We start from the raw sequence: 16,834 nt of genomic DNA on the forward strand, positions 1-16,834 counted from the left end.
CTGAAGCCAAGGACGGCTAATTTATAGCATATTGGAGAAGTTTTGCAATTAAGACTTCTGTCAAGCAAAACTAAGTGTTTGGGGGACTTGCATTCAAGTTCATCAAGAGAGGTCAACATAGGAAGCATAAACAGTGTCTTGTGTTCTGTGCAGAAGAGCCAGGAGGGCCTCTGAGAAACTGGCCAGAATTCACCAGCCTGAAGAACTACCTGTTTCCTTACAAATCTGGCCTTTACTATGGGTTGCAATATTATCTTGTTTTTTAAAAAAGAAAAAGAATTGAAAACAAAACAAGACAAAGGTCATTGTGTTTAGCTATATTTTCAAAACAGTGTTGGCTTTGTCTGCTGTTCCATTAACTTCCAGGGAGGCATACCAAAAGAGAACATGGCTTGTATTTGTAACATGGTTGCAGGAATTTGTGTCAGTTTAAATGGGTCAGGGTTTAGGAATTCAAATGAAGGTAACAGATTTTTTTCAAGCGATCTTTCAATTAGACCCCATTCATAACCTGTTTTGGGGAAAAACAGCAATACATCATAGCATAACTTTCACCCCATGAAAGCATTATTTTCGTCTTATATTTATATTTTGGGAACTCATGTAATCTCTAGTTTGTCTGTGTGGAGACAACTCTTCGAATATTCCCTGTGAAATGTAGTTAGATAACAAAGCTAAACCTGGCATGAACTAGAAATTCTGTGGGAAAAGGGTGGACTTTTTCCCCCTCACTTAAGACAAATGACTTGCAGTTTAAATAATTAAAATTTCTTTTAAAATTAAAAAAAAAATAAAGTGAAATCAAACAACTTTGTTTCGTACAAAGTGTTTATATTTAGTCTTGTCAAGGCCGTGCCAACAAGAAAATCAGGACATGTAAAGGAAGAAGAAAAAATAATCAGTTTTGGCCAAATGACAAGAATTGTTTATCTTTGCCATTAAATGCATATGTTCTAATGTGCCTCTGGTCAGTCTGACTTTCTGGTCCTATCTCTTTAGATGGATTTGCTCCTGGGTCAGAAGCCGAGAGTCTGTGTGTGTATGTGTATGTGTGTGTGTATGTCTGTCTGTCTGTCTGTCTCTCTTTTCTCTTTCTGTCTCTGTCCCTCTTTCTCTCTTTTTTAATGGCTCAGTTCATTGGGGAACTAAAAACTTTGGGGAGTAAAAAAATTGAGATGTCATAATTCATATCTATATTAAATATTATTAGTGCCTATATGGTGCCAAACTCCTCAACTCTCAGAATAGCCTATAATTTCACCTGGAATTACTGCCTCCAACTCCCTTGTTCAGAAATCAAAGAGGATGCATTTTGTATTTCACATCCAAGCTCCAATACATCCAAGACTTGGGGCCCAGTTAATCTGTACACTAAGAAACGGAACAGAATCAAAAAAAATGCAGTTTATTATTGTAGATTATTCTTTCTCTCGATATAACCAGAATTGAAAATGAAAGAGAAGCATGTAGAACATCACGCGTGGTTAGTTAGTAACTCAAGTTATAAAACAATTTTGCACAGCAAAATATGTAAAAGAAAAGTGACTGACAAAAGATTTTTGTAGATTTATTGTGGTAAGATTTACTTTTCTTTTTTTTTTAAAAGACAGGATGTCAGTCCCTGAAAATAACATTTACTGGTTATTGCCTTTAAAACTGTGGATTTTTTTTTAAGTTACAGAAAATCCAGTTCTGCACCACAACACAACTGTAAAAAATCTGCATTGCTTTAAAACTGTGCAGTAATGCCATTTTTATAACTGCATAAATTTCATTAGCGTTCTAAACAGTTTTGCGATTTTTTTTGTATTATATGCTTGCAGGTTATATCTTAGTGCAATTCAGTCCCAAATACTTTAATTTTGGAAAAAAAACATACATTTTTGAATGTAAAATACCCCTACAGATATAAACAGGGGCATTTCCCCTTTAATACTTTGGTTTTCAATACAGTCCATGGTATAGCAAGAACTACACATACCCAACTTATATTTAAGTTGCAAGCACATGCTTCAGAAGCTACTTTTTAAACAGTCCCCTTGCAAACTCTACCCCCCTTAACATCACAACAGTAAACAATTTAGTGCATCGGTCTTTAAAAAAAGCTACAGCTACACAGACCTAACTCTTTCAAATTTATCTAGAACATTCCTTTATCTGTAGCATACATTTTAACTGGGCTAACAGATTATAAAAACTATAATTAAATTATATACTAGAAACCCATAGCATTCCACATTTGACAATGACCAAAAGCCAAAAAAAAAGAGAATAATAATAATAATAATAAAATAAAACAAACCAAAAATAATTGGGGCAGATTTCTTTTTCTTTCTTTCTTTTCAAAGAAAATTTAGACTGCTTTTGGCAAGAGCACAATTTAAAGTGCCCCAAAGCAGGCGTCCGTCATCGTTTCTAAAAAGAAAATATTTAATTTCTGTTCTGTCATATTTGCCATGTAAATTTGTAGCCCATTCTGGTGTCTTTGACAAGGAATGCCTTCAGTGCATTTACAACGGGAGGCTGAAGTCCATAGTAACTCAAAGCAGCCGGGAGTAGAAGCAAACTTTCAAGGGAAGAAGCCTCTGGGGTTCTACTTTTTCTGCTGTTGTTCTGAACTCAAAAAAGTCATGAGGCTGTAAAACAAAAGTATGGATGCCATGCGCTAAGTCTTCAAAAGTCCATTTCCAAGCCAAAAGGGAAAAAAAAAAGGAAAAAAAATAATTATACCATACATGTCCAGCATGCAGGCTTTTTTTATTAATATAATGTCTCTTTTCCATAATGTCTTTGAAACTGTTATAGTTCATTGTTGCTAAGACAAAGTAGCAAGCATCATAATGCATGAGATGAGAGTAAATTTGTTTTTGTGTTTTTGTTTGTTTGTTTTTTAATGGCTGACTAAACTTCCAGATTTGGCATCATAAGGCCAAAACTCAGGAGTCACACCCAGAAGCTTGATGCAGGCTTGATTGTGGCAGGTTCAGGAGGGGCTTTAGTTCTTTCTGTTTTAGCATAACAATGCTAAAAACCCGGTGGAACTCAGCACGCTGCAAGGTCTATAGCATTTCACATTTTTTTTTTTTTTTCCTTTGCAAGCTCAATCTCACAGAACTCAGGAGGAGAAAAAAAAAACCTGCTGTTTTTTCTTTTATCTCAAGAACATGGTGCAGGGGGATGAGGGCGGAGGTTGGGCAACACCGCAAGCTCCAAAATATAAACAAAAACAAAGAAAAAAACAAAAGAAAATCCAAACAAAATAAACACACACACAGAGAGAATGAACACCACCAGCTCATGAACTGAAAAAGAAGAAAGAAAAAAAAATACAGGCGATGATGGCTGGATTCAAAGGTGAGCTATGTCCTACATGAAGTACTCTGCTCAGATCTTTGACCCTTGTGCAAGTCCGGGGTGTGTGTGTGGGGGGGGGGCGGTGTTAAAAAAAAAACAAAACAAAACAACTAAGCTATCAAGTTATGGGGAATTTCAGGTTGGCAATCCGTGAGCCAGACACCCCTTCCCTCCCCAATTCAAAACAGTCACCACCACCACAAGTTTGGTGTGTGTGTGTGTGTGTGTGTGTGTGTGTGTGTGTGTGTGTGTGTGTGCAAGGCCAAGGAGAGCAAACTCGCCAGGGGAGGGGGAGAGGTGGTGGCGAGCATGGCCCTGCAACTAGGAAGCCCACTCAGGAGCCGGACCCCCATGGAGCATTTAACAAGGTGGCTAGCTGGGATCGCGTGTCACACTCACATGAAAAATTCGGGAGAGGACGGGTTGTCGCTGCTGGAGCCGTTTTCTCGGAACCCGCTGCTCACCAACTTCTCGTATTTCTCCTTGTAGGCGTCCCTTTCGCGCACCAGCCTGGAGATCTCCTGCTTGAGGTGGTCGACCTGCTGCAGCAGCTGGTTCTTCTCCGACTCCAGGACGTGTCTCTGCTGCACCCTCTTGAAGCGGCAGGACTGGGCATAGCCGCGGTTTTTCAGGGTCCGCCTCTTCTGCTTCAGTCGGATCACCTCCTCCTTGCTGACCCCGCGCAGCTGCCGGTTCAGCTCGCGCACCGACATGGTCACCAACTGCTCGTCCGAGAAGCGGTCGTCGAAGTGCAGGCCTCCCGCGGCATGGTGCGGGTGCAGGGCGCCCCCCGCCCCCGCCGCGCCCCCGCCGCCGCCGCCGCCGCCGCCCCCGGCACTGGCCGGGCCACCGCCGCCCGCGCCACCCGCGCCGCCCGCAGAGGCGGACGCGCCGCCCGCGGCTCCCGGGGCGCCGGCCGTCGGGTGGTGGTGGTGCCCCGTGGTGTGGTGGTGGTGGTGATGGTAGTGTGGTGCCGCGCCGCTCTGAGCGGCGGCTGCGGCGATCACGGCGGACACCACGGCGGCGGCGGGGCCCATCTCCTCGCCGCTGCCGCCCAGGGAGGCGCCGGCGCCGGCCCCCGCCGCTGCGGCCAGCTGCTGTGCTCCCCGCGCGTAGCCATCGAAGCCACCCTGGAGCTGGTGGCTGTTGCTGATGAGCGCCTCGACCGCGTCCTCCGGGCTGAAGCCCAGCGCCTCGGGGTTGAGCTGCTGCGGGTAGCCGGTCATCCAGTAGTAGTCTTCCAGGTGCGCCTTCTGTTCGCTGCCCGAGCCCGGGCTGGGCGCCGAGAAGCTGGGGGACGGGGGCACCGAGCTGCAGGGCGTGCTCATGGGGGTGGAGGACAGCGAGCCCCCGGCGATGAGACGGCCGCACTGGCTGATGATGCGGTCGGTCTCCACCGGTTCCTTTTTCACTTCAAACTTCATCAGATCGAAGTCATTAACATATTCCATGGCCAGGGGACTGGTGGGCAGGTCGGAATTGTTCATTGCCAGTTCTGAAGCCATCCTCCTGCCTCCGCCGCCGCCGCCGCCGCTCCGCCAGATGGGCTGCAGGAGAGGGGCCAGCGGGCTGTGCTGGGTGGCCAGCGGGTGAGCCAGCTTGCCGGGCTAGGGCGCTTCTAGCTCGCGCGGCGGTGGCTGTGGCCCGAAAGCTCGAGCGTGCACACACCCCCCGCCCTGCCCGCAGCCCCCCGCGCCCGCCCTCCCTCCCCCTGCTCACGCCAATGTGCTCTCTCTCTTTCTCTTGCTCTCTCTCTCTCTCCCGCTCGCCCTGGGCCCCCTCCTCGCCTGCTCGCCTCCCTGAGCTCGGATCCCGGGCGCTTCAGGCTCGGGAAGGTCCTCCGCAGCTGGCAGTGGCGGTGGCGATGACGGCGGCGGAGAGGATGCCGGAGGAGACCGGCCCGGTGCGCGGCGTCCCCGGCTCGCCGCTCCGCTGCGCGTTTTGCATAAGGAGGGCTCGCCTAAGCCGGCCGGACTGCAGGCGGGGCGCGCGCAGCTGCTGCTCCGGGCCTGGGTGGCGCGGCGGGTGGCTGTCCCGGAGGCGCGGGCCTCGGCACCGGGGTAGTTAACACTTCACGGTTTTCTCCTCTTCTGCCTGACTCTTATGATTACTATTATTATTTCTTTTCTCTCTCCGGATCCCTCTCGTGCGCGCGCTCTGTCTCTCTCACCCTCTCCCTCCGTGCAAAGTGCAAGACCGAGGTGCAGGCCGGCTGGAGGCAAGGGAGGGGGGAGTTTAGTTCTTTCTTGCCTTTTTTTTTTTTTGGTTTTGGCTTTTTTTTTTTTTTAAAGAAAAAAAAAGCAAGATTGCAAAGTCCTGGGCCAAGGAGAGGCCGAGAGCGAAAGGGTGGGGGGAGAGGCCGAGCGGACTAGCAGCCCGAGCTACAGCTCCAAGATGAAAAAAGATTTTAAAGCCTCTGATCCAGCGAGAAGAGTTTAAAGCAATTGCTGAGTTTTATAGCACCCGTGACGTCAGACTCAAATGGGAAATTGACTGGCACTCTCCTCCAATGGGAGGCAGCGAGAGCGGCCGCTATTAGCATAATAGTATAGAAACAAGGAAACTTTTCGGAGCTGTCAATCACAGCCCAATCAGCTGACTGTCAGCTGGGACAGGCTGGCTTAACCCTTGCGGCGCCGCTGCTCCGGTGCAGCCAGGGAGCAACATCCCCCACCCCCGTCCCGCGCGAAGTTTAGTGCACCAGGGGACAGACAGAGTTTGGTAAAAGGGCGGCTGGAATCCGGGAGGACCCGGGAGGACGGTTTGCTTTTCTTCGGAGCTCGGGAGAGGCCTGCCCTGCTGAGCTGCAACTCTGGCGCTGCAGAGAGCCTCCTGAACACTCCTGTCCCTTGCCGGTCCCGCACCCTGACAAGGTGCATTCACTCCTCTTGCAGTTTTCGCTCTTTGATCTTCCTTCAGCATCCTCCGTGGCTCTTGAGGAGTGGGGGTGAGGGTACCTTCTTTCCCTCAATCTGATGCTCTGGGACCCAACTTGACTCAACTCTTTGTCCCTCTCCAAGTGAGGTGATCAGATGGGGGCGCCAAGGGTGCGGGGACCCAGAATGAGCTCTGTGCGCTGTGCGCCTGCCTGCCCTGGTTGTTTGGGTTTCGCGCGGAGAAGAAAGCCTCTATGATTCTTCTGCAAAACGAGGGGCCCGAAAGTGTTTGGGGACGTTCTATATAGTGACTAGCTGCCCGCTGGCATCTTAGACCCTTGGAGAGAGTGATAGGGCGGCTTTGACAGCAAGTTGATTCCCGGACGCTCAGAGCCGGCTCAGCAGGGCTCAGCCCTCAGGCTCCTGACTCTGGCTGGGAGTTTGGCTTCTGAGAATCATATTCATACTCATTCTCTCTTCTCTCCTCCCCCCCTTTTTCCCTCTCGTCCCCCCCCCCAAAGTCTCTCCTCTCTCCCCTTTACTATTCACCATCCTTTCCATTTGTAAAACCCGAACTATGCTTGTGACCCCCCCCAATACCATCCTCACCATTATGAAATGCAAACCCTGTTTATCTGGGTCCGGGGCGCCCTTTGCCCTCCCATCTCGTTTAATTATTTGGTATTTGGGACTTGGTGGTGAAGTGAGGGGAAACAATATCCCAGAGCCCTCCCTCTCGCCCCTCCAAGGGTTAAATTTTAAACCGCTTTCTTCTCTGGACAAGTCCGGAAACCCAGAGTGGGGGTGGGGTAGGGTTGTCCCCCCTCCCGTTACAAATGCTGATAACCGGTTCAGTTTTCTAGACGGATTCTTCCAAACCTATGTAAAAAATATGGGGAGGGGGTGGCAGAGAAAGAAAAAAGAAAAGAAACTAACAACTCTTTTCTAAGATTTTAAAGCGATAGGCAAGTCGGAAAGCGGAGATTGACTGGGGGAAAGCAAGGTTGTCTGAAGACGGGCTCACCTGCTTGGAAATTGGGACTATTGATTCCTTCGTATAAGGAAATGCATTTGATATTAATCGTATTTATTTTAACTCTATGGGGGGTGTCTGTAAGGGTGTACTAAAAAAAAAAATCTGAAAAGCCTGCAAAAGAATCCAGAGTAAAAACTATTGTTGGATTGAGCTGGTTTTTACCTCAACAGCGCCACCTTTCGTCAAAGGTTAGTTGAAAATTGATCTGTCTGGTTTTGAGAAAAGTGCGAAGACGCTGATTTCCCAGTGTCGGAAGAGGCAAGAAGGACAAAAAGCTAGTTGGACCACAGTGGCAGAACCCAACCTTGCAGGAAAGGGCCCTTCAGAAACTGCGAGAAGGTGTTGAAATATTTTTCTCTCTCTCTAATGACCCTCTTCGTTGCTTCGAAAGAGGTCCACAGACACAGTCCTTGAAGGATGTTATTTCGGCTGAGAGGCCTGTGCGTGTTGATGCCATGTAACAGGGCTCAGGCTCTTTCAAAGTGCCAGAAAGAAGGCTTTTCAACCAACTTTGACAATAGCTATAGAATGAAAGTTCCTTGTAACTCAATGATAAATGAGGCATCGCTCGGAAGCAAAACTATTGCAGTGGTTTGCAATCATTTATTTGAAAAGTAATTCCCAGAAAAACCTGACTTCTGACACTTAAGTCATATATTAAGCCAGTTTTGTGAACATTACACCTAAGTGTGGTCTCAAACCCTCCCACAGCATTTTTTTTAAATGGTTATAAAGAGGCTTTGGGGTTACTCATGGCTTGGAACAGCAGATTAGACTTCTGTTAATTTCTCATCAGCAAACTCTGGCACCCCTGCTGGTAGACACCCCTGGAGATGTGTAGAGACACCCTCATTCTAAAGGGCTTCCTCTGTTGGTATTTTCTAGACAAGCTGTTCGTTTTGCACTGTTTTGTAGAGTGATTGTTCATAAAGGTGGTTTTGGTTTATAGGAGTGCTTTGTTGGGGTGGGTGTCATGAACTGTGTTTACTTCCAGTTTGGGGGAAAAAAGTGAAGACTATGTCAGTATTTATGTGACCTAAGAAACTTCTCTCTTTGCTTTCCTCCTTTCAAACAATATTTTACCTGGTAATGAAGTTAAGGGATCATAGATAGTGTACATTCGAAGGAAAAGCTAGTGTTTAAAATCACATAAACGTGCTGGTTAGCTATGGTTTTTTAGGTCTTTCTAAAAATCACTAACCATAGATGCCTGATGTTTATGTGTCTAGGTAAAATAGGAATATGTCTTCAGAAATAATTCATTTTTATGATAATTTTTAGAATTTTCGGCATTGTTTTTGTTAAAAGCTGTGAAGTATAATCCTTGCACCCTATGCTTTGAGGCAGGAACATGGAGACTGCTATATATATAAATAAACATCATTTTATGAACAAAAATCGCTGATGATGGAGACCATGCCCTATAGCTCCATGACCACATACCCAATTGTCACAATTATACACCATTTCTAGACATTCAGGGAGCACATTTGGCCAGCTAACTGTATTATTATCTACACGTTTTTTTACGGTTTACTTTTCATTTTTGCTATTGTCAGCCATCACGTTTTTTCCCCTCTTTTTGTAGAGCCTTTTACATTTTCCCACTTTCATTTGAAAAAAAAGAGAGAGAGAGGAGAGGACAGAGTATTTTTTAAAGACATGTAGTCGGAGTGCTTTCGGGCTTTAGCTCTTAGGTCCCTTTTGGCCCCTCGGCATTGTTTTTTGATTCACAGGAGGTGTCTAAACATTTACAGTTTGCTGTGAGTGGCGTTTCTCTGATAACAATTGCAAGCTCTCATTTTAATTTAGTCCCATTCAGGTTTCTGATTCCCCACAATTATAGCAGGCCACAGTGCTTGCGACTTCTTTGCTAAAGCTGTTTGTTTCTCTTCTAGCCAAGTCAATCTAATCCAAATACAACATGAACCCCCTTCCCTCCCATATATACTTCAGTAATCTCAGCCAACTGTATACAGTGATTTAGAAACCACACGTTTGTCCTTATTGACCATTTCAAACCAGCAGCATTAAAGTTTCTGCAAGCAATGAATATTTATAAAATGGTTTGGATGGGAAGGAGGGCATCAGGCTGGTCATGCAAGAAGACTTGGGAACATCAGAAAGCACAACCATAACTCTGAGTCAATCTACCTATAGCTTCATGCAAACAGGGATGGAGGGGTAGGAGGCCCTTCATATCTAAATTGAAATATTGGAGGCTAAAAGGAATATATTTTTCCTGATTACAAGTTACTACCACTGATATATATCATGTTTACATCAGACCTACAGAATCTAAAGTGAACAGGGTGTAGCTAGCAGCTTCAGATGGCTTTGTTTATGTGCGAGCTGGTTTTATGGTGCTGAACTAACCAGTGTCCACTAAATCTCAGTAGGAAACAGAATCCATTGATCTGAAAAAGAGTTCTGGGGAGGACTGGAGTGATAAGGCATACTCGGTTCCTAGGTCTAGTGTTAGATAAATCCTTTTAGCCGTCTTCACTTAGCAGGGTAAGTAAATCACAGAGTGCTGTTAGCAGATTCATGGAAGAAAATTAATAGAATCAGACGAGATAATCTGATAAGGGTAAAATTGCTGAGGAAACAGTCTTGGCTGGCATCGGAGGGCGAGAAACAACAGTCTGATTACGAAGAGTTGTTATGAATAGGTGAGTTATGGGCTAAATAATCATCAGAGCAATTCAGTCTTTATTAATTTTTCTCTCTTTAAGCAATTCACAGTTGTAAGTTAGAGCCATTCTCTTTGAAGACACATCTTTTATAATTTTTATTAGAGGTAATTTATTATTTGCGTTACCTGTATTTACTTCATAATTGAACATTTTGCATTCAAATTTATGTAATGCATTATGCCTGAGAATATATTTCTGCCTGATTAGCATAAATAGTCACTTCATGAATTACTAACAAAGTTTATCTTAAAATATAGGTTTCTTTTTATTAAGCGGAACACAAACATATGTACAATAAATTCAAATCTTCTTTTTTTTTTTCTCGTGCAGTTAGAGAAAGCCGAGGGTAGACAAACGAGACTCACAGGCTTCCTTCCAAGGGTAACACTCAGAAGGGGGACTGTGGGGAGCAGAGGGGGAGGACGGCAGGAGGCTCTTGGCTCTTCAAACAATGCTAAGGTTATTTATTGGAGGATGCTCACCAGAAGCGTGGGTTCTCATCAAACAGCAAATATATTCATGTCTTCTGTCTGGGACGGCGAGGACTGTGAAAGCAAATTAGTAGTAATGACAGAGTTTGGGGACTTAGCTTATTTTATTCCTCTTTTATTTGTTTTCGGCTCCTCACCCTTCTTCCTTAGACTATCAGCACATGGCCTTTCATGGTTTACACGAATTGTGGAAAACTCTGCTGTTCTCTGGGTTGATGTACCAGGTTTGGCTTATCTTTCTTCCTTTTCTGCACCCAGCAGACCCCAGGCGTGGCCTGGCAGATGGAGGCTTTAATTTAATAAATTGCTTTGGGGACACATGACTACCGGAATGAAAGGGTTTCTCTGGGTTTCAGACAGTAGGCAGAGATGTAAAATGCTGAAGCGCGTCTCCCTGATCCTGACATTCCAAATTAACAGATTTCCACACTTGACTCTCTTTTGCCCTTTCTTTTCTCAAGGCAGAGCCATTTCCTTAGATTTTTCTCCCCTTTTCCCTTCAATTAGAGACTGCTTTTTCTCCATCCTTGTATTTTCGTCCCTTTTGATCCCGTTCTCACTTACATGGGGAAGGGAGGAATTTGGCTCCAAAGCATTCAGTCCTTCAAAGATTTTTATTGTCTTCAACTTAAACTGGATTTTAAAAAAAGCAGGGGATGGGGTGGAGAGAGACTATAGGGTGCATACACTGATAAGAAGAATCCTTAGGCAGGTCATGCCTTTCTTGGTTGGTTATTCAGGACACCTTTGTGATGGGGTCAGCCATGTGAAGCGCTGTTCATCTCATCATGGGGCACTCCACGCCCCTTGTTTCAGAGGCATTTAGAAGACATTCAACCTAAATACGAAAGGCAGTTAGAGCCTAGAACAACTGGGCTTCTATGCACTAAACTTGTTTCTGATTGTCTTTGGCTGGGGCCTGAGGTAAGGGGTCCTTTATAGTTCTGGTTTGTATGGCTGTTTCTGGGTGCATCATGGGGGCCCTGGAGCTTTCTCTTATGCTGCTCTGTGAATGTCACCCAGTGATAGCCCCACAGCACCTGCCTTGGAAGAGGGTGCTGCATCCCCACTCAAATAATAGCTAAAGTTAGATTGATAGATTTGATCACACTTTGTCACTTTTATAGCTTTTGTGTGCATTCTTTGTTGACAGTGTTTAAGTAGAAATAAGACATTGAACAAAAGAACTGCTAGGCTTCATTTCCACCCCAGGCCATAGACCTTGTCTTTGGGTGTCAGGTTCTGTCATAGTTAGGGTATAGGAGTCTGGGTTTTACAGAACGGAATCACAACATGGACATAGGTCCTTCCTGGTGTTCTCTTCAGAATGCATCCATGCCAATCTCAAAGCAGACCCTGAGTGTTTCTCTGCTTGAAAGCAGAATTTACCTAATGAAATCCCATTTGAGGTGACCGTGTTCCGAGATACCCAGTTTAACACTTTTCCAGTGGGTAGGCCAGATGTGGCGCCAGAGGCTGCCGTGGCCCACAGAAACATACATGTGAGCTTCTTTTCGAACCAGAAGAGAGGAATATTAATTTAGCTTGGGTTATAACTGCTACCACAGTGGTGTAAACATAAAGTATATTATTTTTTGTTATAGAGAGGGATTCAATGGAAGCTGGGAGTCCACATGCAATTCCAATGTCTTTGGTTGCCTCCAATGATGGATGATGAGGGTCTCACCTCCTGTCAAGTTTGCCTTCTATCCTGCCCATCCATTTTTTTCAAGAGTTTCTGAGGTCATCAAAATGCTGATTGTTGGACCAGGAAGATGGCTTAGTGGGTAAAAACACTTGGCTATGCAAGCTTGATGAATTAAGTTCAATCCCTAGAACTCACTGTGAAAAAAAAGAACTGGCTCCTGAAGATTGTCTTCTGGCCTCCATGGGTAAGTTGGGCATGTGCATGCCCCTACATGCCACAACACACACACACACACACACACACACACACACACACACACACACACACACACACCCTAATATTAAATAAAAAATTTAAAAATGCTTTGTGTTTTTCTCTTTTAGAATAGGGTCAACTTCCTCCCTACATATTAGTCTTCAGGCTGCTAGCATTTGTACCTGTATTCTGCCTTTAGGAGCCATGTCCCCTGGTTGCTGATTCCCAAGTAGGACCACATGATCACTGCTGCACTGTGAGTATTCAAGCTCCAGAGCCAAGTCCAATTGCCCAGACAACCTTCCCATCACATAGCAAGTGTGACACTCAGCCTCCCTGGTCACAGCATGCCTGCTCTTACTGTACACCAGCATTTCTCAAGCATCTCCGTCAGACACACAACTCCAGGGATTGGTGTCACATAAGTATTATGATGGACCTAGGCCCAGGGCCACTTCTTGCTCTTTGTTGCAGAGTATTATTTTAAGGTGTGTTACTTTTGTTTATGTTGCATTTGTTTAACTCTGTGAAGCTGTGTAACTGTGCCTGTCTAAAACACCTGATGGTCTAATAAAGAACTGAACGGTCAATAGCAGGGCAGGAGAGAGAGATAGGTGGGGCTGGCAGGCAGAGAGAATATATAGAAAGAGAAATCTGGGAGGAAGAGGAGAAAAAAGAGATGGAAGAGTGAAGAAGAAAGGAGCCAGAGAAGGAGGAGAACATCAGGGCCCAGCCACCCAGCTACACAGCAAGCCAAGGAGTAAGAGTAAGATAAACAGAAGTAAGAGAATGGGAAGAGCCCAGAGGAAAAAGGTAGACAGGATAATTTAAGTTAAGAAAAGCTGGCAAGAAACTAAGCCAAGCTAAGGCCGAGCATTCATAAATAATAATAAGCCTCAGTGTGTGAATTTATTTGGGAGCTGGGTGGTGGGCCCTCTAAAAAGAGTAAAAACAAACAACAACATTTTGGCATTTCAATGTGGGCTGTATTTCCACAGGGCCCAATAAAGCTTTGAAAAAAAAAAAAAAAAAGATACGGCTCCTTTAAAAGTTTTGGCCAACAGTTTGTGCCAGTCAGCGAGCTCTTGAGCAGCCAGCCCATGAAGCAGGAACAAAAAACTAAGTAAAAACACCTGCCACAGCACAAGTGTCAGCATTCTAGAGCTCTAGGAAGGCTGAATGCAGTTCCTGGTCAGACAAACCTCTGACCAACCTCGAGTTTCACACTTGGCTTTCATGACCTGAGAAGCAGTGAGACGCAGCCCCGAGCTGAGTGCTTGGAGAATCCAGGTGTGCCTTAGCAGTCTAAAGTTTGCTCATGTCATCAATAAAGACTAGAGATACTCAGTAAAAGAGATCCATGGAAAAACCTCTAAAAAGGTGTGTTTAATGATGTGTGTAGGCTTAAGAAAGGAAGAAAAAGGGTATAGTCATAAAAAAATTGAATAGTTTATAAAATAAAGTCTTTAAGGAGGGAGTAAAAGAAAAAAGCCAGGTAAGATGGGAAATACACAGGTAACCTGGATCCTGTATGTTATTGGTTGATTTTGAATTTTTTTGATTGTTGAAAAGCAAAGGACACCTGCAAAGTGACCTGGAATTGAAAGAGGGACTGTTGAAATAAATTAGCCTATATACTTTAAGAATTTCCTTAACTTTTAAAAAGTCAAAAAATCTATTTGTCAAGGCTGGGCGATGGTAGCACATGCCTTTAATCCCAGCACTCAGGAGGCAGAGCCAGGTGGATCTCTGTGAGTTCAAGGCCAGCCTGGTCTACAGAGCAAGATCCAGGACAGGCACCAAAACTACACAGAGAAACCCTGTCTCGACAAACACACACACACACACACACACACACACACACACACACACACACACACACACATATATATATATTTGTCAAAAATTCTTTGGAGTTTTGTTCCCACAGGAGATGAGAGGCTGTGGATTCCATCAGGGTTAGTATAGATCAGGTTTGATTAAGTGAGACCTCCTGAAACTTGACAGGTGATATCAGCAAAGGTGACTTCTGGTCTTTTGAAGACTTGGTCATGATCTTAAAATTTTCTCTCAGGGACCCTAAAGATACTTTGTCCACAGACATCAGGAAGCGGTATGAAGAAAAGTACACCCACATTCCCAAGAGTTAGGGGGTATGGGTGTTTTTCAGTTATTTGATGGGTTATGGATATTTGTTACAATTTAGGGGAATATAGAATACTGATGTAAATTTAAAGTTATTTTTTTACACTGTATATATGTTTCTAATCTTGTTTAAAGGATTTTTGTATATTGAAAAAATTTAAGGTTATTTTTGTTACAACATATTGTATGTGTGTTTCTGTTTTTGTTCAAGATATTGTGCCTATGCAATCCATTTAGAAATGTAGGGTGAAGTTGTAGTTTTTGAAAGCTATTCTTATTAACTACATAGGATAATCAGGAAACATAGATTAGTTGTTAGTCATTTATAACCAATTTGTAGATATGTTAGATATGCTTTCCAGATCACATAGAGATACATTTTAGATAGATAGATGGTCTTCAGACCTTTCAAAGACCTATAGAATATGGCATTTAGAATGTTTTGTTAACTTAGTTTTTTATGACAATGAGACCCATCTACTCCTGGCAGCACCAATTTACTTCAGATATGATGGGCATTGAAGAAACTCCTCATGGAGTTTGCTTTCAGTGTGGCAAGGTTAGCCACCAGACAAAGAAACTACTTTTTTTCTGGACTGCTTGACGATGTGTTGTGCAAAATGCGCATGCAGAACCCACAGGAAAGTGACTGCTGAACTTTGCCAAAATAAGGCAGGATGGTCCTTCAGAGTTCCTGCTTCATAGAAGAAACTGCCAGATATTCTGCAGGACATAGAGGAAAGTGACTGCTGAAGTTTGTCAAAACAAGGCAGGACAGTCAAAAATTCCTACTTCATAGAAAAGTCTGCCAGATACTCTAGGCCTATAGGCTGAAGATGGATGCTACAATGTTGCAGAGGAACTTTGGGTGACTGTCCAGGCAGCCAAATGTCTCTGTTGTGAGATAATATTATATCCTTCTGGGTCACTGTTGGAGTTGAACACTAGATAGTTATAGCATAATTTCTCTTAGTTATGATAGACAGTTAGTTAGATGTAAAACTTTGGATTCACTAAGATAGGATAGATAATGCATTGTTTTCTATGAATATGCTAACTACAAATGGAAGGAATATTATGAATGTAATCCTTACTTGGTAATTGTTATTGTATATAGTCTTACTATATTTAAGTTAAAACCCTTTCATTTTTTATTTAGACAAAAAGGGGGAAATGTTGTAGAATATTATTTTAAGGTGTGTTACTTTTGTTTATGTTGCATTTGTTTAACTCTGTGAAGCTGTGTTACTCTGCCTGTCTAAAACACCTGACTGGTCTAATAAAGAACTGAACAGCCAATAGCAAGGCAGGAGAGAGAGATAGGTGGGGCTGGCAGGCAGAGAGAATATATAGAAAGAGAAATCTGGGAGGAAGAGGAGAAAAAAGAGATGGAGTAGTGAAGAAGAAAGAAGTAGCCAAAGAAGGAGGAGAACATCAGGGCCCAGCCACCCAGCTACACAGCAAGCCAAGGAGTAAGAAACAAAGAAAGATATACAGGAATAGAAAAGGAAGAGCCCAGAGGCAAAAGGCAGATGGGATAATTTAAAGTTAAGAAAAACTGGCAAGAAACTAAGCCAAGCTAAGGCTGGTCAATCATAATTAAGAATAAGGCTCTCTGTGTGATTTATTTGGGATCTGGGTGGCAGGCCTCCCCCAAAGAGTAAAAAACAACAACAATACGTCTTCTATATGTCCCTTCATGTGCTCATAGCTTTGGCCCTACACAAAGAAATGAACAGCAGTCCCCTGAAGGCTCCCGCTTCTTCACTCCAACCCTCTCCTTGCTTTCCCGTGTCTCTTTGGATAAGAATGTGTTCTTGATTAGTTTTAATTGGCTTACCACCTTTGAGTCAGCTGCAAATGAAATTCATGTTTTTTTTTTTTTTTTTTTTTTATTAATAACTTAACCTGTCTGAACCAGATCAGTATACCCCAAGTGTTGGAGACTGTACCTAGGAAATGTCTAGTGTAGGCTGGGGCCAATGGAGAGCTGCACAAATGGTTGGCTCTCTGAGGTTCTTCTCACTCTGCTGAAGTGCTAACAATAAAGGGCCAAAGTCCTGGGCTTCCCAGGAGAGACTGTCCCTCCCTAATCCCTCAGTAACTGCAAAAGTGATCCATTGGGTCATTCAAATTCCTTAGTGGACATTTTAAACTGACACAGCTTGTTTGATAATGTGTGTGTGTGTGTGTGTGTGTGTGTGTGTGTTTGTGTGTATACATTTGCATCTGTCCAGATGCCTATGTGTGAGTGTGCAAATGTGCATATGGAGACTATAAGACAACCTTCACTTTTATTCCTCAGGTGTCATAAGATTACTTTCTTTGCTGTT

General features: G+C 44.1%; 1 protein-coding gene and 1 long non-coding RNA gene across 7 annotated transcripts in view; one reads left to right on the top strand and one right to left on the bottom strand.

The window, feature by feature from the left end:
* The window catches only part of Maf (MAF bZIP transcription factor), a 353,118-nt gene extending 348,074 nt beyond the window's left edge, over nt 1–5,044 (bottom strand). For 3 of the 5 annotated variants that reach the window (XM_076572184.1, XM_076572183.1, XM_076572185.1), the window contains exon 1: nt 3,754–5,043. In XM_076572184.1, coding sequence (XP_076428299.1) covers nt 3,754–4,859 — 1,106 coding nt within the window. In that variant the 5' untranslated portion in view covers nt 4,860–5,043. Of the gene's footprint in view, nt 1–1,389; nt 3,303–3,753 lie in introns of those variants that run through there. The other 2 variants (XM_076572186.1, XM_076572187.1) reach the window with 2 other exon arrangements.
* A 14-nt stretch (nt 5,045–5,058) lies between these two features.
* Nucleotides 5,059–16,341, top strand: LOC143273323 (uncharacterized). 2 transcript variants are annotated; one of them, XR_013051322.1, is made up of 3 exons: nt 5,059–6,227; nt 12,058–12,345; nt 12,556–16,341. It is a non-coding gene; the product is annotated as an uncharacterized LOC143273323 (long non-coding RNA). The 2 variants fall into 2 exon arrangements; XR_013051321.1 differs by lacking the exon at nt 12,556–16,341 and having other exon boundaries at nt 12,058–12,463.
* Nucleotides 16,342–16,834: the final 493 nt, after the last annotated feature.

The sequence above is a fragment of the Peromyscus maniculatus genome, chromosome 5 (genome assembly GCF_049852395.1).
Source record: "Peromyscus maniculatus bairdii isolate BWxNUB_F1_BW_parent chromosome 5, HU_Pman_BW_mat_3.1, whole genome shotgun sequence".
Taxonomy (NCBI): domain Eukaryota; kingdom Metazoa; phylum Chordata; class Mammalia; order Rodentia; family Cricetidae; genus Peromyscus; species Peromyscus maniculatus.